Source organism: Rattus norvegicus, chromosome 4 (assembly GCF_036323735.1).
Source record: "Rattus norvegicus strain BN/NHsdMcwi chromosome 4, GRCr8, whole genome shotgun sequence".
In the NCBI taxonomy this organism is placed as follows: Eukaryota; Metazoa; Chordata; class Mammalia; order Rodentia; family Muridae; genus Rattus; species Rattus norvegicus.
The window spans coordinates 8,396,403-8,418,770 of record NC_086022.1 but is presented as its reverse complement, the minus strand read 5'-3'; the positions used below and the strand labels follow the sequence as shown (position 1 = coordinate 8,418,770).

The 22,368-nt window shown below is 45.2% G+C and overlaps 1 protein-coding gene across 7 annotated transcripts in view; it reads left to right on the top strand.

Annotated features, from left to right (window-relative positions):
• Dpp6 (dipeptidyl peptidase like 6) overlaps positions 1-22,368 on the top strand; it is a 919,475-nt gene that overhangs the window by 823,924 nt on the left and 73,183 nt on the right. For all 7 annotated transcript variants that reach the window (XM_017592501.3, XM_017592503.3, XM_017592504.3 and 4 more), the window contains exons 11-12: positions 17,563-17,686; positions 19,124-19,162. In XM_017592501.3, the coding sequence (XP_017447990.1) occupies positions 17,563-17,686; positions 19,124-19,162 (163 nt within the window). The remainder of the gene's footprint in view (positions 1-17,562; positions 17,687-19,123; positions 19,163-22,368) is intronic.

The window sequence follows — 22,368 nt, the reverse complement described above, 5'->3', positions numbered from 1 at the left end:
CTAAACCCGTCTGGACCTGGGCTCTTTTTGGTTGGGAAACCTTTAATGACTGCTTCTATTTCCTTAGGAGTTATGGGGTTGTTTAACTGGTTTATCTGTTCCTGATTTAACCTCGGTACCTGGTATCTGTCTAGGAAATTGTCTATTTCCTGCAGATTTTCAAGTTTTGTTGAATATAGGCTTTATAGTAAGATCTGATGATTTTTTGAATTTCCTCTGAATCTGTAGTTATGTCTCCCTTTTCATTTCTGATTTTGTTAATTTGGACACACTCTTTGTGTCCTCTCGTTAGTCTGGCTAAGGGTTTATCTATCTTGTTGATTTTCTCAAAGAACCAACTTTTGGTTCTGTTGATTCTTTCTATGGTCCTTTTTGTTTCTACTTGGTTGATTTCAGCTCTGAGTTTGATTATTTCCTGCCTTCTACTCCTCCTGGGTGTATTTGCTTCTTTTTGTTCTAGAGCTTTTAGGTGTGCTGTCAAGCTGGTGACATATGCTCTTTCCTGTTTCTTTCTGCAGGTACTTAGAGCTATGAGTTTTCCTCTTAGCACAGCTTTCATTGTATCCCATAAGTTTGGGTATGTTGTACCTTCATTTTCATTAAATTCTAAAAAGTCTTTAATTTCTTTCTTTATTTCTTCCTTGATCAGGTTATCGTTGAGTAGAGCATTGTTCAACTTCCACGTATATGTGGGCGTTCTTCCCTTATTGTTATTGAAGACCAGCTTTAGGCCGTGGTGGTCTGATAGCACGCATGGGATTATTTCTATCTTTCTGTACCTGTTGAGGCCCGTTTTTTGACCAATTATATGGTCAATTTTGGAAAAAGTACCACGAGGAGCTGAGAAGAAGGTATATCCTTTTGCTTTAGGATAGAATGTTCTATAAATATCTGTTAAGTCCATTTGGCTCATGACTTCTCTTAGTCTGTCTACGTCTCTGTTTAATTTCTGTTTCCATGATCTGTCCATCGATGAGAGTGGGGTGTTGAAATCTCCTACTATTATTGTGTGAGGTGCAATGTGTATTTTGAGCTTTAATAAGGTTTCTTTTACGTGTGTAGATGCCCTTGTATTCGGGGCATAGATATTTAGGATTGAGAGTTCATCTTGGTGGATTTTTCCTTTGATGAATATGAAGTGTCCTTCCTTATCTTTTTTGATGACTTTTAGTTGAAAATTGATTTTATTTGATATTAGAATGGCTACTCCAGCTTGCTTCTTCTGACCATTTGCTTGGAAAGTTGTTTTCCAGCCTTTCACTCTGTAGGCAGCAGAATGCGGGGTCCTCGTTGCGTATCCAGTTTGTTAATCTATGTCTTTTTATTGGGGAGTTGAGGCCATTGATGTTGAGAGATATTAAGGAATAGTGATTATTGCTTCCTGTTATATTCATATTTGGATATGAGGTTATGTTTGTGTGCTTTTCTTCTCTTTGTTTTGTTGCCAAGACGATTAGTTTCTTGCTTCTTCTAGGGTGTAGCTTGCCTCCTTATGTTGGGCTTTACCATTTATTATCCTTTGTAGTGCTGGATTTGTAGAAAGATATTGTGTAAATTTGGTTTTGTCATGGAATATCTTGGTTTCTCCATCTATGTTAATTGAGAGTTTTGCAGGATACAGTAACCTGGGCTGGCAGTTGTGTTCTCTTAGGGTCTGTATGACATCTGTCCAGGATCTTCTGGCTTTCATAGTCTCTGGCGAAAAGTCTGGTGTGATTCTGATAGGTCTGCCTTTATATGTTACTTGACCTTTTTCCCTTACTGCTTTTAATATTCTTTCTTTATTTTGTGCATTTGGTGTTTTGACTATTATGTGACGGGAGGAGTTTCTTTTCTGGTCCAATCTATTTGGAGTTCTGTAGGCTTCTTGTATGCTTATGGGTATCTCTTTCTTCAGGTTAGGGAAGCTGTCTTCTATGATTTTGTTGAAGATATTTCCTGATCCTTTGAGCTGGGAGTCTTCACTCTCTTCTATACCTATTATCCTTAGGTTTGATCTCCTCATTGAGTCCTGGATTTCCTGTATGTTTTGGACCAGTAGCTTTTTCCGCTTTACATTATCTTTGACAGTTGAGTCAATGATTTCTATGGAATCTTCCGCTCCAGAGATTCTCTCTTCTATCTCTTTTATTCTGTTGGTGAAGCTTTTATCTACGGCTCCTTGTCTCTTCTTTTGGTTTTCTATATCCAGGGTTGTTTCCATGTGTTCTTTCTTGATTGCTTCTATTTCCATTTTTAATTCCTTCAACTGTTTGATTGTGTTTTCCTGGAATTCTTTCAGGGATTTTTGTGATTCCTCTCTGTAGGCTTCTACTTGTTTATTTATATTTTCCTGTGTTTCTCTAAGGGAGTTCTTCATGTCTTTCTTGAAGTCCTCCAGCATCATGATCAAATATGATTTTGAAACTAGATCTTGCTTTTCTGGTGTGTTTGGATATTCCGTGTTTGCTTTGGTGGGAGAATTGGGCTCCGATGATGCCATGTAGTCTTGGTTTCTGTTGCTTGAATTCCTGCGTTTGCCTCTCGCCATCAGATTATCTCTAGTGTTACTTTGTTCTTCTATTTCTGACAGTGGCTAGACTGTCCTATAAGCCTGTGTGTCAGGGGTGCTGTAGACCTGTTTTCCTGTTTTCTTTCAGCCAGTTATGGGAACAGAGTGTTCTTCTTTCGGGCGTGTAGTTTTTCCTATCTACAGGTCTTCAGCTGTTCCTGTGGGCCTGTGTCCTGAGTTCACTAGGCAGGTCGCTTGGAGTAGGAAGGTTTGTCTTACCTGTGGTTCCGAGGCTCAAGTTTGCTTGTGGGGTGTTGCTTATGAACTCTCCGTGGGGGCAGCAACCAGGAAGATCTGCGCCACCCTTTCCGGGAGCTTCCATGCACCAGGGTTCCAGATGGCGTTTGGTGTTTTCCTCTGGCGTCAGAGATGTGGGCACTCTTCTGGTTTCCCAGGCGTGTCTGCCTCTCTGAAGGTTTAGTTCTCCTTCCCACAGGATTTGGGTGCAGAGAACTGTTTATCCGGTCGGTCCCTTCAAGTTCTGGCGGTGTCTCAGATGCAGTGGATCTGCTGCTCCTGGGCCCTCCTCTACGGGGACCCAGAGGCCGTATACAGTTTCCTTTTGGGCCAGGGATGTGGGCAGGGGTGGGCAGTGTTGGTGGTCTCTTCTGCTCTGCAGCCTCAGGAGTGCCCACCTGACCAGGCAGTGAGGTCTCTCTCCCACGGGGTTTGGGGGCAGAGAGCTGCTGCGGGCAGGGATCCGCGGGTTTGGGACTCCCGCTAAATACCGGAAGTGTCCAATCCTAGAGGAATTTTGCCTCTGTGTGTCCTGAGTTCACCAGGCAGGTCACTTGGAGCAGGAAGATTTGTCTTACCTGTGGTCCCGAGGCTCAAGTTTGCTCGTGGGGTGTTGCTTACACCATCTCTCCGTATTCTGAGATCTTCTTTGATTTCTTTCTTGAGAGACTTGAAGTTATTGTCATAGAGATCTTTCACTTGCTTGGTTAAAGTTACCCCAAGATATTTTATATTATCTGTGGCTATTGTGAAGGAAGTTATTTCCCTAATTTCTTTCTCAGCTGTTTATCATTTATACAAAGGAAGGCTACTGATCTGTATGAGTTAATTTTATATCCAGCCACTTTGCTGAAGTTGTTTATCAGCTGTAGAAGTTCTCTGGTAAAATTTTTGGGGTGGCTATCATATCATCTGCAAATAGTGATACTTTTACTTTTTATTTGCCAATTTGTATCCCCTTGATCTCTTTTTGTTGTCTTCTTGTTCTAGCTAGCACATCGAGTACTATATTGAATAGATATGGGGAGAGTCTTATCCTTGTCTTGTCCCTGGGATTGCTTCAAGTATCTGTCCATTTAATTTGACATTGGTTGTTGGTTTGCAGTAAATTGCTTTTATTATGTTTAGGTATGGGCCTGACATTTCCAACACTTTTAGTATGAAGTGGTGTTGCATTTTGTCAAATGTTTTTTCAGCATCTAAGGAGATGATTGTGTGGTTTTTTTTTCTTTGAGTTTGTTTATGTAGTGAATTACATTACTGGATTTTCATATATTGAACCAACCTTGCATTCCTGGCCTGAATCATGGTGAATGATGGTTTTAATGTGTTCTTGGACTCAGTTTGCAAGAATTTTATTGAGTATTTTTGCATCAATATTCATAAGCAAAATTGGGCTGAAGTTATCTTTTTTTGTTCCATCCTTGTGTGGTTTAGGTATCAGAGTAATTGTGGCTTCACAGAATGAATTTGGCAGTGTTCCTTCTGTTTCTAATTCATGGAATAGTTTGAGGAGTATTGGTATTAGGTCTTCTTTGAAAGTCTGGTGGAATTCTACACTAAAGCTGTCTAGACCTGGGGTTTTTGTTTGGGAGGTTTTTAATGACTTCTATTTCCTTAGGGGATGTGGGCCTATTTAGATAGTTTACCTGCTCTTGATCTAACCTTATTCTGTGGTATATATCTAGAAAATCATCCATTTAATCCAGATTTTCCAGTTTTGTTGAATATAGGCTTTTGTAGTAGGATCTGATGATTTTTTAAAATTTCTTCCATTTCTCTTGTTATGTCTCCCTTTTCCTTTATGATTTTGTTAATTTGGATACTGCCTCTGTGCCCTCTGGTTAGTTTGGCTAGGGGTTTATCTACCTTGTTGATTTTCCCAAATAGCCAGCTCCTGGTTTTGTTGATTCTTTGTATTGTTCTCTTTGTTTCTATTTGGTTGATTCGGGCCCTGAGTTTTACTATTTCCTGCCCATCTACTCCTCTTGGATGAGTTTGCTTCTTTTTGTTCTAGAGTTCTCAGGTGTGCTGTTAACTTGCTACTGTAAGGACGCTCCAGTTTCTTTACCAGGGAACTTAATGCAATGAGTTTTCCTCCTAGCACTGCTTTTGTTGTGTCTCATAAGTTTGGGTATGCTGTATCATCATTTTCATGGAATTCCAGGAAGTCTTTGATTTCTTTATTTCTTCCCTGACCAAGTTATCATTGAGTAGAGAGCATTGTTCAGTTTCCATGTGAATTTTCTGTTGTTTTTGTTGTTATGAAGACCAGCCTTAGGTTGTGGTGATCCGACAGGGTGCATGGAATTATTTCACTCTTCTTGTATCTGTGGAGAACTGTTTTGTGACAGATTACTTGGTCAAATTTGGAGAATGTACCATGAGGTGCTGAGGACAAGGTGTATTCTTTGGTCTAGGGTGAAATGTTCTGTAGCTATTTGGTTCATAACATGTATTAGTTTCATTGTCTCTCTGTTTAGTTTCTGTTTCAATGACCTGTCCATTATTGATAATAGGGTGTTAAAATCCCCCAGACAAAATTATGGATCCTGTTTGCATATCCAATCTGTTAGCTTATATCTTTTTATAGGGAGTCCATTAATATTGAGAGATCCTGTTATGTTTGTTTATATGTGGCATTATTGTGTGGAATTCAATGTGGGATTTGAGCTTTAGTAAAGTTTCTTTTATGAATGTGGGTGCCCTTGCCTTTGGGGCATAGATGTTCAAATTGAGGCTTTCTCTTGGTGGATTTTTCCTTTGATGAATATGAAGTGTCCTTTCTCATCTTGCTTGATAACTTTTGGTTGAAAGTCTATTTTATTGGATAGTAGGATGACAACTCCAGCTTGTTTCTTGGGACAATTTGCTTGGAAAATTTTTTCCAACCTTTTACTCTGAGATAGTGTCTGTCTTTGTTATCGAAGCATATTTCTTGGATGCAACAAAATTCTGGATCCTGTTTGCATATCCAATCTGTTACCTTATATCTTTTTATAGGTGAGTTGAATCCATTAATATTGAGAGATCCTGTTATGTTTGTTTATATGTGGCATTATGTGCATGTGGTTCTCTCCTTTTGACTTTGTTGAGAGATGATTAATATCTTGTCTTTTTCCTTATGTCGGGGTTTTCTTTCTAGAATCCTCTGTAGGGCTGGATTGGTAGATGGATACTGTTTGAATTTGTTTTTGTTCTGGAATATTTTGGTTTTGCCATCTATGTTGACTGAGAGTTTTGTTGGGTATAGAATCCTGGGCTGGCATTTGTGTTCTCTTAGAGTCTGTATGATCTTTGTCCCATCTCTTCTGACTTTTAGTGTCTCTGTTGAGAAGTCTGGTATAATTCTGATAGGTCTGCCTCTATACATTACTTGGCCCTCTCCCTTGCAGCTTTTAATATTCTTTCTTTGTTCTGTGCATTTAGTGTTTTGATTATGTAACAAGAGGATTTTCTTTTCTGGTTCAGTTTATTTGGTGTTCTATAGGCTTCTTGTACATGTACAGCCATCTCTTCCTTTAGGTTGGGGAAGTTTTCTTTTATCATTTTGTTGACGACATTTTCAGGTCCTTTGAGCTGGGAATCTTTGCGCTCCTCTATTCCTATTATTCTTAGATTTGATCTTTTCATTATGTCCTGGATTTCCTGGATGTTTTAGGTTAGGAGTTTTTTTTGTTTTGAATTTTCTTTGACAGTTGTGTTAATCTCTTCTAAGGTATCTTCTACACCTGAGATTCTCTCTTGGTGTAGTTCAATCTTAAAGAAACTGCAAATCTAGCCAACCAGCCTGAGGAGAGACTGCAAGTTGCCCCAGAAACCTCATGAGCAGTTCTTGGGCAAGTTTATTCCAATGACAGCATTAGCACAAATTGAGCTCAACAGTACTATGTAAAGCAAACCAATGCATGCACCAATTAAGCACCAATGCATGTGTGTCGTTAGAGAGGAATAGTGAAGCAGAGCAAACCAAACCAGTGGTCAGTGCTTGTCTCACAGTGTCTGTGGGATCATATTTATACTCCTTCACATCACACATCTTTCACGTCTGCTGTGTGCTCCATAAAAAAAATCATTTGGCATAAATGACTTTCCAAAGAAACCAGAAGTTTCTACTTCAGTGTAGTCTTCTGGGTATCTGTCAAACTCTAGTTGGTGGTGCAGAGACCACAGGTCTGGCCCATACAGCTATCATTCTACTGACTGGGAGTATTGCCTGCAATCCACAGCTCTCCCCTCAAGAATACCCCACTTACCAATAAAGTTCATGTTTATATTGGTAACTGGCTACTTAGCATCACCACTGGGCATTGTCAATTAAGCAGTTGAATTATGAGTCTCAGATGAAATAGGGACTTGAGGTTAAAACTTTATTTAACTCTTAAGTTAACAAAGGACAGAAGCATGTGTCCAGATGGGTCCAGATGCTATTAGAGAAGCTGCATATCTAGATAATTTGACAGACATGTGGCATGGAACTTGCTGGGTTCCTGCAGCTCCAGCAGGCAGATCCCAGAAGAGTCTTCTGCAGTAGCAGGGTTAGAAGTTGCCCAGTCAGTCAGAAGCAGTCAACACAGGAAGGGCCACTTCTCTGAATTGTACAGGATCTCATTCACCCTTGCAGGAAGGCTGGATGAAAGTCACCTGACACTTCTAATTGGCATCAGAAACTGAGCAGACTTCAGCAAGCTGGAATGCCTGATCCCCTTCCTGCACTCAGACCTTAAAGCTTCCCCATCCCAGCCTGGGCTATTCTACCTATTCCTTGAACAGCTGGCTCATGTCCTTGACTATAGCAAGAAGGTGTTCCTCCCACCTATCCCTTCCCTTGCACACCAGCATCACCTCCATGGCCCGTCACCTCCACGGCCTATTACTCTCCTGCCTTCCCTATCCAGTGAGTCTCCAAACTGAAGCCCCTGCTTAGAGCCTCTGTGGTTCCCTCCTCACACAGGGAAGGAACAGCTTCTACAACAGCTGAAGTGCTCATCCCTCAAACCTTCTACTTCACTGATCATTCCAGCATGCCCCAACATTCCTCACTAGAACCCCTTAGCCCCAGAAAGCCCTTCCTGAGAGCCTGGGGTTACCTGATGTCCCTTTTAGAACCAGGAGGGCCACCAGCTTTTCTTTATTGACTTGTTACAGTTTCTGACCCCACCTGCAATTGGAGTGGGTGAGGCAGGGACACACACACACACACACACACACACACACACACACACACACACAAACACACAAGTCTGTACTACCATTCTGTAACAGGGAATCATGTGTTTTGATTGAGTAATGAGTAAGTTACTTTAAATATTAGAACCAAAGTTATGATTTCTATAGAATTTTGAGGATAGATTTCTTCATTTGTCCTTCCTGAGGATGGAGACTAACATTAGACACTGGCAATAGCCTCCATTGAGGAAAGTGAAATGAGGGAGCTAGAGAGCTGGCTCAGTGGTTAAGAGTGCTTACTACTCTCCCAGAGGATGAAGAGTTTGGTTCCAAGCATATCTGTTGGGCAGCTAACAACTGCCTGTGACTCCAGTTCCAGGGGACTCTGTCACCTTCTGGTCTCCATAGACAGCCCTACACATGTGGTAAACACATACAGAGACAAAAATAAAGAGGAAAAAGTAATACTTTAAATTTAGAGAGTGAAATGAGACCCTTGCCTCATGTAGGGTGTAAAAGGAACTTTTCCAAATGCCTCAAGGAATAGTAAGCTGGGCCTGTGGATAAAGATGCTTGCAACCAAGCCTGATCCAAAACCAACTTGCAAACACTGTCTTCTGACCTCCACATATGCTCTGTGGCACTCGTGCACACACATAGAATTTTACGAAATTTTAATGCCCTTGAAAATGTAGGAAGAAGTAGCCAAGAATCTTGGAAGTGCAGGGCCTAAGTCAGCAGGCAGGGCCTACAGTCATCAGGAGGACCTATAGTCAGCAGGCAGGCCTACAGTCATCAGGAGGACCTACAGTCAGCAGGAGGACCTACAGTCATCACTAGGACCTACAGTCAGCAGGAGGACCTATAATCATCACTAGGACCTACAGTCAGCAGGCAGGCCTATAGTCATCACTAGCCTATAGTTAGCAGGCAGGGCCTATAGTCAGCGGGAGGATCTATAGTCAGCAGGCAGGGCTATAGTCATCACTAGGACCTATAGTCAGCAGGCAGGCCTACAGTCAGCAGGAGGACCTACAGTCAGCAGCCAGGCCTACAGTCAGCAGCCAGACCTACAGTCATCACTAGAACCTATAGTCAGCAGGCAGGCCTGCAGTCAGCAGGAGGACCTACAGTCAGCAGGCAGGTCTACAGTCAGCAGGAGGACCTACAGTCAGCAGCCAGGCCTACAGTCAGCAGGCAGACCAACAGTCAGTAGGCAGACCTACAGTCATCAGGAGGACCTACAGTCATCAGGTAGACCTACAGTCATCAGGAGGACCTACAGTCAGCAGCCAGGCCTTCAGTCAGCAGGCAGACCTACAGTCATCAGGAGGACCTACAGTCATCAAGCAGGCCTATAGTCATCACTAGGACCTACAGTCATCAGGCAGACCTACAGTCATCAGGAGGACCTACAGTCATCAGGCAGATCTACAGTCATCAGGAGGACTTACATTCAGCAGGAGGACCTACATTCAGCAGGCAGACCAACAGTCAGTAGGCAGACCTATAGTCATCAGAAGGACCTACAGTCATCAGGCAGACCTACAGTCAGCAGGAGAACCTACAGTCAGCAGCCAGGCTATAGTCATCAGGCATGCATAGGACAAAGAAAGACACCAGACATTATGTCGGTTTCCCTGACATATGGCTATTCTTTTCTCTCCCCAGCCTGGCCTCTTTTCTACTATACTATACTGGCTCTGTAAATCCTTCCACATGGCTCCCAGACCTTCATTTTTTTTCTATGTGCCATGAGCTGTGTTAGACACTAGAGCAATGAGGATCTCCATGGGAGTGCACAGTCCCCAAAGCTGTAACAGCTTCCTGCTGTGGGCTGTAAAGCGGTGGGGCAGGGGCCAAGTGCAGAGTGAGAGCAAGAGTATCCAGTAGGAGTGTTGGGAGCACTTCGCAAACATATCAGGAACCTGCCAACATCAGAGGCATCTTGAGAAACGTGTTAAGGAGCACTGAGAATAGCCCTGTGGTGCACATAATTCATACAAGCACTCCATACACCTAAAAATAAATAATATATCTTTTTTAATTATGATTTTTTAAATGTGGGTATACATTTGGATCTGGATATAGATTGAAATTGGACTACTTATAGAGACAGGGATGTATTGTAGTTACAAGTGTAGCTGTAGATGCCTGTCCTCTCCTTATTTTCCCCCAGAGCCATATAGAAATTGTAAATGCCTATGAGTGTGAATGTTGCATTCAGACAACTTACTGGACACCCAGATTGTACAGAGGGAGTTGGTGAGCACCTGTTTCCTGGCAGCTGACACTGTCAAGCCTTCTCTACCACCAGTTCCTCCTTTACATAAGTACCCATGGCACAGCCTATGCCAACACATGTGTGAAACCCAACCTTTCTCCTTTCTGGTTTAGACACAGTGCCACACTGTAGTGTAGTAGCCACAGTCCTGGCTACTCAGGATAGGAAGCTTCTGGGTGATGGGAGTGGCATTATTCTAGGTGGGGAGTGGGAAACCCTTGTCCTTTGTGCAAAAGATGTCACAGAGTCACTACCAACAACTGGATTAGGCACCTTCACTAGCTAAAATGTCTAGCTCATGGAAGTTGGAAATTGGAGTCTCAGAAGTCTGATTAGATGCTTTTCCAGGGGGAAGGCTTGGGAGAAACAAGGACAATCTGTTGCTCAGTGCTGTAACTCAGGTGTCAGGGGCACGTGGAGCATTTTGAGGATGTTGTCAGGAGACAGTAGTGAGTGATGAGCTCTTTGGCAGGCCTGCAAATAGAGTAACCATCAGCACAAAGCAGCATTGACATCTGAGTATGTCAGCAGCGTTCTGGACAAGGTTTCTCCAGACTGTGTAACAAGACTGGCGAGTCTGTTGACAGTAAACGCAAAGGCCTTAAGTGACAGCTAGTCTTCTCCCCTGAGCCACAGCTAAAAAACCAGGACACTGTTTTGAGGGCATCTGCAGAGAGCAGGACTTGACAGACTTTGGCCTGCAGTGTGTTTTCAGGCGTGCCTGTGTGCCCCGAGGTGTGGGAGAATGGTCAGAGTTTTGTCTCTGTATCCCTACCACCTTCCCATCTTAAAGGTCCTGGTATTTCTCCAGCTTCTAAAGATTCCTCACTTCCTCACATTTCCTCCTATGACTCACAGAGACCAAAACCAAGAAGAGGGCAGGTGACTGCTAAAGGGACCCCTGGTCCTTTACAGGACTAGGCCTGGGTCTCTAAAGCCAGAGTCCATTGCCACCTGAACTCCTCCCTGGCCCTCAGCTTCCTTTGGAAGCAGAAGTTCCTCCTCTCCAACCCTTCTTCAGATTCTCACAGTCAGGAGATATATTCAAAGTGCTTACTGTAGGCCTGATACTCAGGTGCCATCAGCAGATTTGTTCAAGGATTTACTGTCATCAAGTCTCTTCCTGTGTCTCCAGGAAAGTGGCTACAGAGCTTTGTCTTTTGAACTGAGAATCAAGGGCCCCACTGACTCTTCCATTCCCTTGAATTCTCTGTTCTTGCTGTAATGAATCCTGTCAGAGAGCTACCCAACGCATCAATGTCCTCTGTGCCTGGTGGAAGGAGAATCCTAGGAATCCACGGCTTTAGAAGAAGGTCGTGATCCGAGGGTTAAAGTCCCCATAGGCTTGGAGATCTGCTGTCTCAGTGCACAGTCACACTGGAGTCCTCAGACCAAGGAGACCCAATAGTGTATGACCATCTCATAGAAAAGCAACTCAGGGAGTCAGAGTTGACTCTGTGGTTAAGAGAACTTGCTTCTCTTCTGGAGGATCCAAGTTTGGTTCCCAACACCCACATGACAACTCAGGGTCCTCTATAATTCCAGTCCCAGAGGATCTGGTTTTCTCTTTTGGCCTCCATGGTCACTATATGCACATGGTGCACAGACATGCATGCAGGCAAAACACCTATATACATAAAATAAAGACATTTTAAACAGGAGAAAGAAAGTTATAAAGAGAGAATTCTGCAGTCTTGGGGGTCAGTGAGCAAATTACATCAGAAACAAGAAAGATTTCTTCTGTGGGACAAGGACCTACAGAGATCATAGCATCACAAAGAAGTTGGGTGGTCAAGGGAAGTGAATCATAGACTTTAAGGTCTGCAAGTGCTCAGTCACTAAGGTGGGCAGGCCCTGCTTTTCCATGCATGCTTGGGCTATGATAAGGGTCTTATAGAGGGTCTTGATAGAGTTTGATATGGAGGAGCAGGCACTGTGAACTCTGAGTCAGCCACAGAGGAACACTAACTTAAGATCAGACGTGGAATGTATGCATTCAGTGGAAGGACCCCAGGGGGTCAGAGTGAGTGACTTCGCAGTGGCCAGAATAGAAATAGACAGGGTGGTATCAAGATAGAGCTGAGCAGAGGATCTGGGGCCATTGCCAGCATGGAGGAAACTGAACGAGGTGAGGAAAGCCAGGTACCAGACCTTCCCCTACCGTCCTCACAGAGGGAGGATGGGAAAGGCCTTGACACCAAGCAGGTGTCTATAGGATATTCACATAGCCCAGCATGACCAAGATAGTCTAGATGTTTCCTTGGCAACAAGATGGTGTTATGAAGCCGGTGCCAGACTGAGCATGAGTGATGTCCTCTCTGGGAGTCACAGTGATCACTTCTTTCACCTATACCCCAAAAGTCACGCTCCGTGTTCCTCATCTGTGAAAGAAGGGAGCTGAGTCCTTGAGACTCTTGATTGCACAGGGCTCAGGAATTCGCCTGAGATGTTAAAGACTCTACCCTCAAGGACTAACATTTTCTTTGGTAAGGCATTGTGTTACAAAGGACAGTTGTGATCACACATTTCTTTCTCCCTCTGTCTATCCATGCCTGTGCTCCAGAAGAGAAAAAACAACCTTCAAATGAACCTGATTCCACATTATTACAAGACGGATGTTTACAAATATGTGATCTGGACTAGTAGACCCTAGGAAGTTATAGTGCCAGTGACCTAGAACATTGGTGTTCTGTTATCATAGTACTGAGGATTCAGGTGTGGTGTGTTCTAACTGGATCACAAGGGCAGAGAGAAAGCCAGATGGAACAGGCCACCAATTGGCTGGGACCTAGGTTTGATAGAGGACTCAGAGGAGAGAGCCACAGAAATAAATATCACCCTCCTTTCTCCCTTCCCTTTAACCTATTGAAAGTGCCCCTACAGGGCAATCAGAAGCCACCCCATCCTCTGCCCCATGCCATCTGTCTTGGTTACATTAGCATTTAATTGGAGGCTTGCTTACAGTTTCAGAGTTAGTCTGTGATCACCAGGGTGGGATATGTGGCAGCAAGCAAGCAGGCATGGCTCTGGAGCAGCAGCTGAGAGCCCACACCTGATGCATAAGTTGCAAGCAGAAAAAGAACATGACTGCTTGACATGGCCTTTTTGTAGGGGAATGTCAGGGTTGGGAGGTGGGAAGCGGGGTAGTTGGGGAGGGGATTATAGAAAAGGGGGAGTAGGATGGGATAGGGGGCTTATGGACAGGGAACCGGAAAGGGAATAACATTGGAAATGTAAATAAAAAATATCCAAGAAAAAATAAAATAAAATCTCAAAGCCCACCCTCTGTGACACACCTCCTCCAACAAGGCCAACCTTCCTAATACTTTCTAAATATTCTAACTACTAAAACCAAACATTCAAATATATAAGCATGGGGTGAAGGGGTCTTATTCAAAGCACCACATCATCCATACAGGTGAGCTCCCCACCCCAACACAGAGCAGAAAGACAGAAAACACCCAACATGCCCTCATATGACACCAGTGAATAGCCTAGGAAATGCTTAATACATATTGATGGACAGTAGATCAATATAAAGCCTGTAAGGGTAGATGTGTGATGGATAGATAAATATGTAGATGGTAGATAGACTGGGGGAAGGGTGTGCAGACCCATGGATTAGCTTAGATTGCTGAATGGTAGAAGATAGATGGATGGATTAGGTTGGATTGGATTGGATTAGATTAGATTAGATTAGATTAGATTAGATTAGATTGGATCAGATCAGTAAATAGATGGATTAGATTGTAACGTTGGAATAAATGGGTGTGTGGTGGATGTGTGGGTGGATGCAAGGATGGATGGATAGATAGATAGATAGATAGATAGATAGATAGATAGATAGATAGAATTGTGGAGATTAGAATAGATGAGTGTGTAGGTGGGATGGATGGATGGATGGATGGATGGATGGATGGATGGATGGATGGATGGATGGATGGACGGACGAGTGGGCATGTGGATGGGGTGGGTGGGCAAGTGGGTAGATATAGATGGATGGAGGGATGGATGGATGGATGGATGGATGGATGGATGGACATTGCGATAAACAGAAAGGCTTTGACTACACTAAACTAGCATACACAGAGGGTTGCTATAAAAATGGCTGCCATTCCTCCTCAATGGATGCCTTCGCTGCTGCATCATTAACTGTTGGATACAGAGCCCACAACTGCCAAGGCATGCTCTCTGTGACACCCACTCTTCACATACCCTCACAGCTGGCCCTGCTGCATATCCAACTCCTCTGATAGAAAAACAGTGGAGAAGCTTCATTCTTGGTCCTCGGTGATAGACTATGGCGAGACATTGAACTGCCATCTTCCATGACAGAGAAACTATGGAGAGGCACTGAATAGCCATCTGCTCGAATGCACCACATCTCTGTTTTCTGCAACTCACTTCAAGGATGCCCTTGTGAACGTTGAGAGTGGATTTCCATGTCTCTGCTTCATCGATGAAGCACAGTTAGTTGCATGATGATTCTGAGGAGACCCAGGCAGGACTGTGAACTCCTCTGCAGGCAGCATTGTGCTCAAAGCTGCCCTCTACCAAGGCACATCCCTTTAAAAACAAATTCCTTGCCAGGCTGTGATGGTGCACACCTTAAATCCCAGCACTTCGGAGGCAGAGGCAGGTGGATATCTATGAGTTTGAGGCAGTCTGGTCTACAGACCAAGTTCCAGGACAGCCAAGGCTATACAGAGAAATCCTGTCTCAAAAAATTAAATTAAATTTTTCTGTCACAGTATGTTCTGTCCCAGCTTGATGCATGGAACATCTTCATTGCTTTAAGATGCTGGAGTTAAGTGTCAGCTCTTTGTGTCATAAGATCAATAGACTTTGTCCCCTTTACTGCCACAGGCTGTCAGAGTCTGTGCCAGAACCAGAATACCAAAACGTGACATGGCACATTAATCCCTATAAGAGACACAATGCCATTCATATTTTATGACAAACAAGTGGGCTAATCAAAAATTCATCCCCCGCTCACCAGCAAGCACACCCTTGCTCTGATCTGAGGGCATCAACTCCTTAGCCAAAGTGCAGGTGCCCCTCCCACACGCTCACAGTCAAGCCCGCTCCCCTCTGGAGCTGGACTCAAAAGCCTGCTCATCCAACCTGTCAGCCAGTGCCTGCCCACCAGTGCCTGCATTTTTTAAGGAGACCCTGGTTTCCCTTTGTACTGTGTGAGTGACTCTGAAAGAATCCTATCCTTTAGGATAGAAAGATCATCAGAAACCTTTCCAACTCGGGCCCAGTGGAACGATTCCTGCAAAGGAAGGTGGTAAAGCTGGAGCTGCTCCGTCATCGATGAAGCAGAGACATGGAAATCCACTCTCAGCGTTCACAAGGGCATCCTTGAAGTGGACCTTGAGGGGCACTCAGGGCTGAGGAGATGGCCCTGCAGGGAACAGCACTTCCTTTCCTGAGAACCCAAGTTCCATTCCAGTCCCCCACGTGGCAGCTCACAGCCATTTGTACCTCCAGTTCCAGGGGAAAGATGCGCTCTCCTAGTCTCTGCAGGCACCAGGCAAAACAGATAAAATAAATAAAAGTGTGCTTTTCAGCCACTCAAAGGACTCTGAAAATTTACCTGAAGAAGATGGAGATTTCAAATAATGTTGATAACAAGTTCAACAAATATGTTTGTGTCAAAAGAATAAGAAACATTCCATGCTATATCCAGGTACATTTGTCCAGAAAATTTATTGAGATAGGGATTCACCAAACAAACTCTAACTTATGTGCCTGCTACTTATACTCAAACAGCCAAAATGGATGAAAACTGCTGAGAGTCAAAATAAAGTCATACAACTGACAAGAGAGGAGGAGGAGGAGGAGGGATGGGGAGGGGAGAGAGGGGGAGGGGAGAGGGGGGGAGGGGGAGGAGGGACGGGGAGGGGAGAGAGGGGGAGGGGAGAGAGGGGGAGAGGAGGGGGAGGGGAGGAGGGGGAGAGAGGGGAAGGGGGAGGGGAGGAGGAAGAGAGAGGGGGAGGGGAAGGAGGGAGAGAGAGAGGATCAGCAGCATTGCTCACTAGAATCATAGCTTCCTGTTAATACATTTGTTTTTAAATGTGGTATCAATGTCACATAAGCACGACTCTCACGTGGCTCGCTGCCTTGCAGCCACCCCACAGTGCTCCATCCTTTCCGTGCCAGGTCCACCCCCCCCCCCGCCCGCATGCTCAGAAGGGTTATACTTCCCGTCTTGCTTTGTCCTCTCCCTGAACTGCTTCCCAATGTCTTTTCCTTCTACAGCCCTGCATCAGTCTAGCAAAGCATTTGCTCATTCAAAGGACACTGATTAGGGGCAGGTCTGGAAATCGAGAAACCAATGGATGGAAATTCCATCCATTTACACAATGTATTTTGTTATATCCATCCACCACGACCTCCTTCCGTCTTCCCTTCATCATTCCCAGCTGGTGGGGGATAGGTGCCGCAGGTTATCTGACACCTACATCATCACCCCCTAATTTCATGTCCTCCCTTCTTGTTGTTTCTAATAACCCCTGAGTCTGACTGATGCTGTCCATGCATGCAGGCATATGTGGCTGCCCACCAGGGTGTGAGCTGCATATTAAGTTTTATGCCCAAAGGAGAGTGGCTCCCTGGGCAGCCTTCGATTGCTGATAGTTTATCTGCCAATAGCGGGGCCATGGGGGCCTCTCCCTGGTTCATGCTGGAGTGTAGGCTGGCTTGATCTTGTGTAGACCTTGTGCAGGCAAGCACAGTTGCGGGGAGGTGATGCCCTGCCTAGAGGTGGTATTTTCAGATTTGGGTAAAATCCAGCACGTGGCATCAAACTGAGTTCACCGAAGCTTAGGGACAGAGCCATTGTCCCAAAGCCTGGGTATGTTTTCCTTAAAGAATGAAGAAAAAGAACCAAGACCTCATTAGCCCAGCTTTGGGGTCACTCTAGCTTGAATCTCTGAGGATGCCCTGCACTGGCCCTCACTCAGGGCTCCTGCCCCTTGCCCTTACATCCCCACCTCTCTACCAGGTCCTTCCTTCACCCAAACACCCAAAGTGTAAGCTTTGGTAGGGCCATGATGTGAAACTGAAGTCAGTAGATCCCCAACCAGAGCATGTGACACCCCTCTCCAGACTGGCAGGGCAGCCCCATGACCCAGCCTTCAGTTTTCCAGCCCCGCTGGTGGGGGATAGGTGCCGCAGGTTATCTGACCACCCATAAAGCTCTTTGACCCCACATGTGAATGACCCCGTTTCAGAACCCCACTGACTGCTGTACCCAGATGGGTGTGTCCATCTTCTGGTGTTCCTTGGGCCTGATCACTCTTGTTTGTGTTTTCAGAGAGTATTACATCACCATGGTGAAGTGGGCCACCAGCACCAAGGTTGCTGTGACCTGGCTGAACCGGGCCCAGAATGTGTCCATCCTGACCCTCTGTGATGCCACCACAGGTGTCTGCACTAAGGTACGGTACTGGGACAGCGAAGGGGGTGAAGAGTGGCTATTAAATAGAAGGAGCTATGCAAATCCTGCTGGAGAAATGTGAAACCTGTCTTAGCTCTGTCATTGACACTATGTCCAGCCTCTGGTTTGGTGCCACCTGGTGGACAGGTTGGGTATTGCTACAGGATCCTGGGCCACATCAGAGAAGCAGCAGAATTCCACTCAGGGGCTCTAGCAGGCAAAGGTCTGTTTCCTTCACACTGGCCCCTGTTCTGAGAATACTGCTCTCCTCGTTTTCTGTAGCTCAAGAGGGGAAGGGACTGGCCCAAGACCTGACCCTTCCTCCCCTGCAATGCTGTAAACCCAAGTACCCCAGCACAGGTAGGGGAGGTCCAGGCAGATCTGCAGTGTATCTAGGAGCAGAAGCATCCTAGAGTATCCTTTCCTCCTGGCCAGGGTGCAGACTTTCCCCTCTTCCCTGCAAGCCAAGCTCCCACACTGCTAAGCCCTAAGAAAGTCACCTTGCACTGAATTTTAAAAAACCAAGTGACACTCTAGAGAGAACTTCTAGAAACTCTTTTTGACCCTAAGTTTCTATCTTTTTCTAGCAAGAAACACCAGGCTTGCCTGTGCAGATTCACTGAGAGGTCTGCCTAGCAGTTCTCAGTACACTGCCCAGGGACAGTTCCAGGGAGGTGGCAATGGCCTGCTGCTGCCTCTGACACCTCAAGTTGGGCTGGCATTTCCTTGCTGTCACTGGAAGTAATTCTGGGTGTTTCTGATGGACTTGCTGGAGAGAAAGATGAGACAGGCAGAGCTCAGTGCTGGACATCATTACTGAATTCCAGACCTTCGCTGTGCCTGTCCTGCTATGCCCACCATGCATTAAAGAGCAGGCACTGCCACACACAGGGCAGGAGCTACCCCAGCCTGATGGCATCTCAGGTGACAGCAACTGAGCAGAAAGCCATCTCGTGTCCAGGCATGATTTGTTTGTGTATTTTCGCACACAGCTCTGGAGAGCAACTTTCACACATGCCCTTTTAACTGCCTTTTCAAGATTGTTTCTTGGAATTATAAACTGGAGCTTTGGTCCACATGTCCACTAACATGCTTTGCATGCATACACACACACAGACCGGTGGTGACTGCTAAGTGACACACGCTCAGCTAGTGCATACAGGCTGGCCAGTGGTACCCACTGAGTGTTAGAAACACCATTAGCTCCCACAGGTGCTTACCGCAGTGGATCGCCCCCGTTGTTAAGGATAATGGCATTCTTCTTGCCCAAGGACACTTGTGCTGGGATGTGAGCCACAAAGAGGGTTTACGGCCACACCAAGAAGCCCCAGTGGCCACTGTGTTCACAAGGGCAGCTGCCATGTAGGTGAAATTAAATCATTCTGTGTACGGTGCTTGCAAACAAAGGGCCCTTTCTAACACTCCAATTCTATTTCAGAAACACGAGGATGAAAGTGAAGCTTGGCTCCACAGACAGGTAACTCCACACACCCTCACCCCCACCATGTTCCCCTTGCCCTGACCCCCTAGTCCTTCCTCCACAGGGGTGGGTACCATGGTTTCATACAAGGGGGCCCTTGCGGATCCCCACCTGAGACCATCCAAATGCATATGATACTGTGACTGGGACAGTGTGTGTCCAGCCCTCTCTTCATCCTCCTAGGAGGCTCTCCAGGCAGCTATAGAAACCAAGTTCCCTGGAGAGTAGTTTGGAAGTCATTTTCCTCAAAGACAATGATAGGCTAGTTCTCACCTCAAGGTCAGATGATGTAATTGGTGACCTCAAAATCGTGAGTCCAGTTTTCTGCGTTCACTATTGCCCCAGATGAGGTCTACAGTGTCTAAGCAGATGGAGGTGTAGCTGGTACCCCATTTATTCTTAGGCATGATTTAAAGATGTGACCTCTCGGGGAGACAATTACAAGAGGTTGGGGGTTCGAGATACGGCTCACTGGTAAAGCACTTATGTAAGCAATGTGCCTGAGACCCTTGGTCCAGTCTCCAGCACTGAAACAGAGAGGTCAGTCAATAGAGATGAGGAGGGGCTGAAAGTGTGGCCTGGTGGTTAAGATGCAAACCGCCCTTGGCAAGGACCACATCCCAGCCACAGTGCCCAATGGTCAAAAGTGCCTGTGCCTCTAGCACTCATGTGCACAAACCTACACACAAATACACGTAATTTTTAATTAAAACGATAAAGTAAAATAAATCCGTAAAGCTAAGAACTATTGGAAGAAGCCTGGGCAAATCACCCTGTGATACAGGTTTTTGAATTAACATACTCAGAGAGTGACCCCTTAGTGTTTTATATTTTATATCGATTCTGTTGTCTCTTTCTGCACTCTTGTGTTAGAAAGAACAAAGTTCAAGAAACTTACTTCTCTTTTATTTTAGTCCACTTGAGGAAATAAAAATATCTTCAAATCCTGTAAGAAAAATCAAAACAGACTTGAATCCAAAGGATCATTGCAAGGATCTAGGGCCGTAGCTCCATGGTAGACACTTGTTTTGTATGTATGAGGCCCTGGGTTCCACCACAGCAAAGTGAGGAAATGGGACCGTGACGAACAAACACAAGCGTGTGTTTTCATTGATGTGGAAGATCAGGTCTCAGCAGCGGCCCCTGTGGTACTTACTTCTCTGTTGCTAGGAGAAAGCACAGTGACCAAAAACAACTTATGAATGAAAGTGTTTATTCCCTTGCAGTTTCCAAGGGGATATGCATGCATAGGGGTGAGAGGCATGACAGCAAGAGGGGGGTATATAGCAAGGACAGGAAGCTGGGAGCTCATGGCTTCAAACGCAAACACAAAGCCCAGAGAGCAAACTGGAATTGGGATAAGGCTTTCAAGGCCTGCCCCAGCAACATATTTTTCCAACAAGGAAAGTCCAGAAAGTGAGCTGAACACCAGCATTTCTCTCTCTCCCTCTCCACTCCTCCTCCCTCTCCCTCTTTCCTCCCTCTCCTCCCCCTCTCCTCCCCATCTCCTCCTTCTCCTCCCCCCTGCCTCTCCTCCCTCTCTTCCTCTCCCTCTCCCCCTCTCCTTCCCTTCTCCCTCTCCTCCCTCTCCCCTTCTCTCCCCCTCTCTCTCCTCTTCCTCACTCTATCTCCCCCTCTCCCCCTCTCCTCCTTTCTGTCTCTCCTCCTCTCCCCTCTTCCCTTCTCCCCCTCTCACTCCTCTCTCCCCTCCTTTCCCTCCCTTCTGCTTCTGTTTGTGGATGCGATGAAACCAACTGTTCACATTCCTACTGCCTAACTGTCCCTACCGTGATGGACTGTACTGTCAAACCCCATTATCTCTTAAGTTGTTTTTAGTAAAGGTATTTTATCACAGAAATTTTAAAGTAACATACATATGAGATAGAGGGTCAATATTAAATGTATAAAAAATTGAGACCACTCAAATATTTTAAGACATCTTACTTTACACATATGTGTGTGCCTGATTGAACACAGTATTTACAGAAGACAGAAGAGGGTATCAGATCTCCTGGTGCTGGAATTATGTACAGACAGTTGGAAATTCCCATGTGGGTCCTGAGAACCCACTTAGCTCTCTTAAATAAACAACTAACACTCTTAATTGCTGAGCCATCTCTCCAGCCCAAAGAGATAACTCGATTTTAGAAAAATATGTATGGCTCTATTTTAAAACCAAAAAAAAAAAAATCTGAATGTGCATGTCTCAAAGAAAGATGACCAGCAGAATCATGGGAAAAAGATGTTCATGGGGAAAAATGCCAGAGAATGCAGATTGAAGTCACCAAGTAGAAGAACACCATAACTTACAGAATATTATCCAAAGATGAAAGATGTGTATTGTAGAGAATGTGGGGGGACAGAGAACTCCCACACCTTTTGGTAAGAATATGCTAGAAAGTCTCTGCAGAAGGTAGCATGGGCTCCTCAAACAGCTAAAAGTACAACCCCACTCCTGGGTCTGTTTCCAGAGGAAAGGAAACCAGAATGCCAAAATGACTCCTGTGTCACTGCATCACAGATCACAACAGCAAGGGACAGAATGGCAGAGATACAAGATGCAGGAAGGAAGCAAGGTGAAGCTAGGGGATACTGTGACAAGTGGCAGAAGCCAGGCGCAAAGAGATGCTCACTACATGTGTCAGTTACTCAGCTTGCTGTTAAGACAAAGTACTGACAGATTAAACCTAAGGAAGGAAGGGTTTGTTTAGGTTCTGTCGTCGTGGATACAATCCTATGACAAGCGTTGTGGCAGCAGGAGCACAGGGTGGCTGGGCACACGACAGTATCCACGGAGGCAGTGGAGAGGCGGATGCTGGTACTCAGTGGGCATTCTCTTTTCTCACCCTTTATTCAGTCTGGGGAACCCAGGCTGCAAGATGGGGCCATCTCCACAATAAGCCGTTAACCCTGTTGGGAAACAACCTCACAGACAGACCCCAAGTTACACCAGTGTTTTAGGTGATTCTTAATCCAGTAAAGTTGTCGGTCCAATTAGTCACCGTTAACTGCATGTTCTCTCAAAGGACAGGGTCACTGGGACTCTGTGATGGCAGAGGAGATTGGTTGCTCCCACTTTGTTCAAGACAAGCAAGCTCGGAAGGTGCTAATGCACAGCACAGTCCAATCACTAACGTACTGTGTCTTTACATTCACGTGTGACTGGAAGGAAGGTTCAGTGGTTAAGAGCACTGGATGCTTTT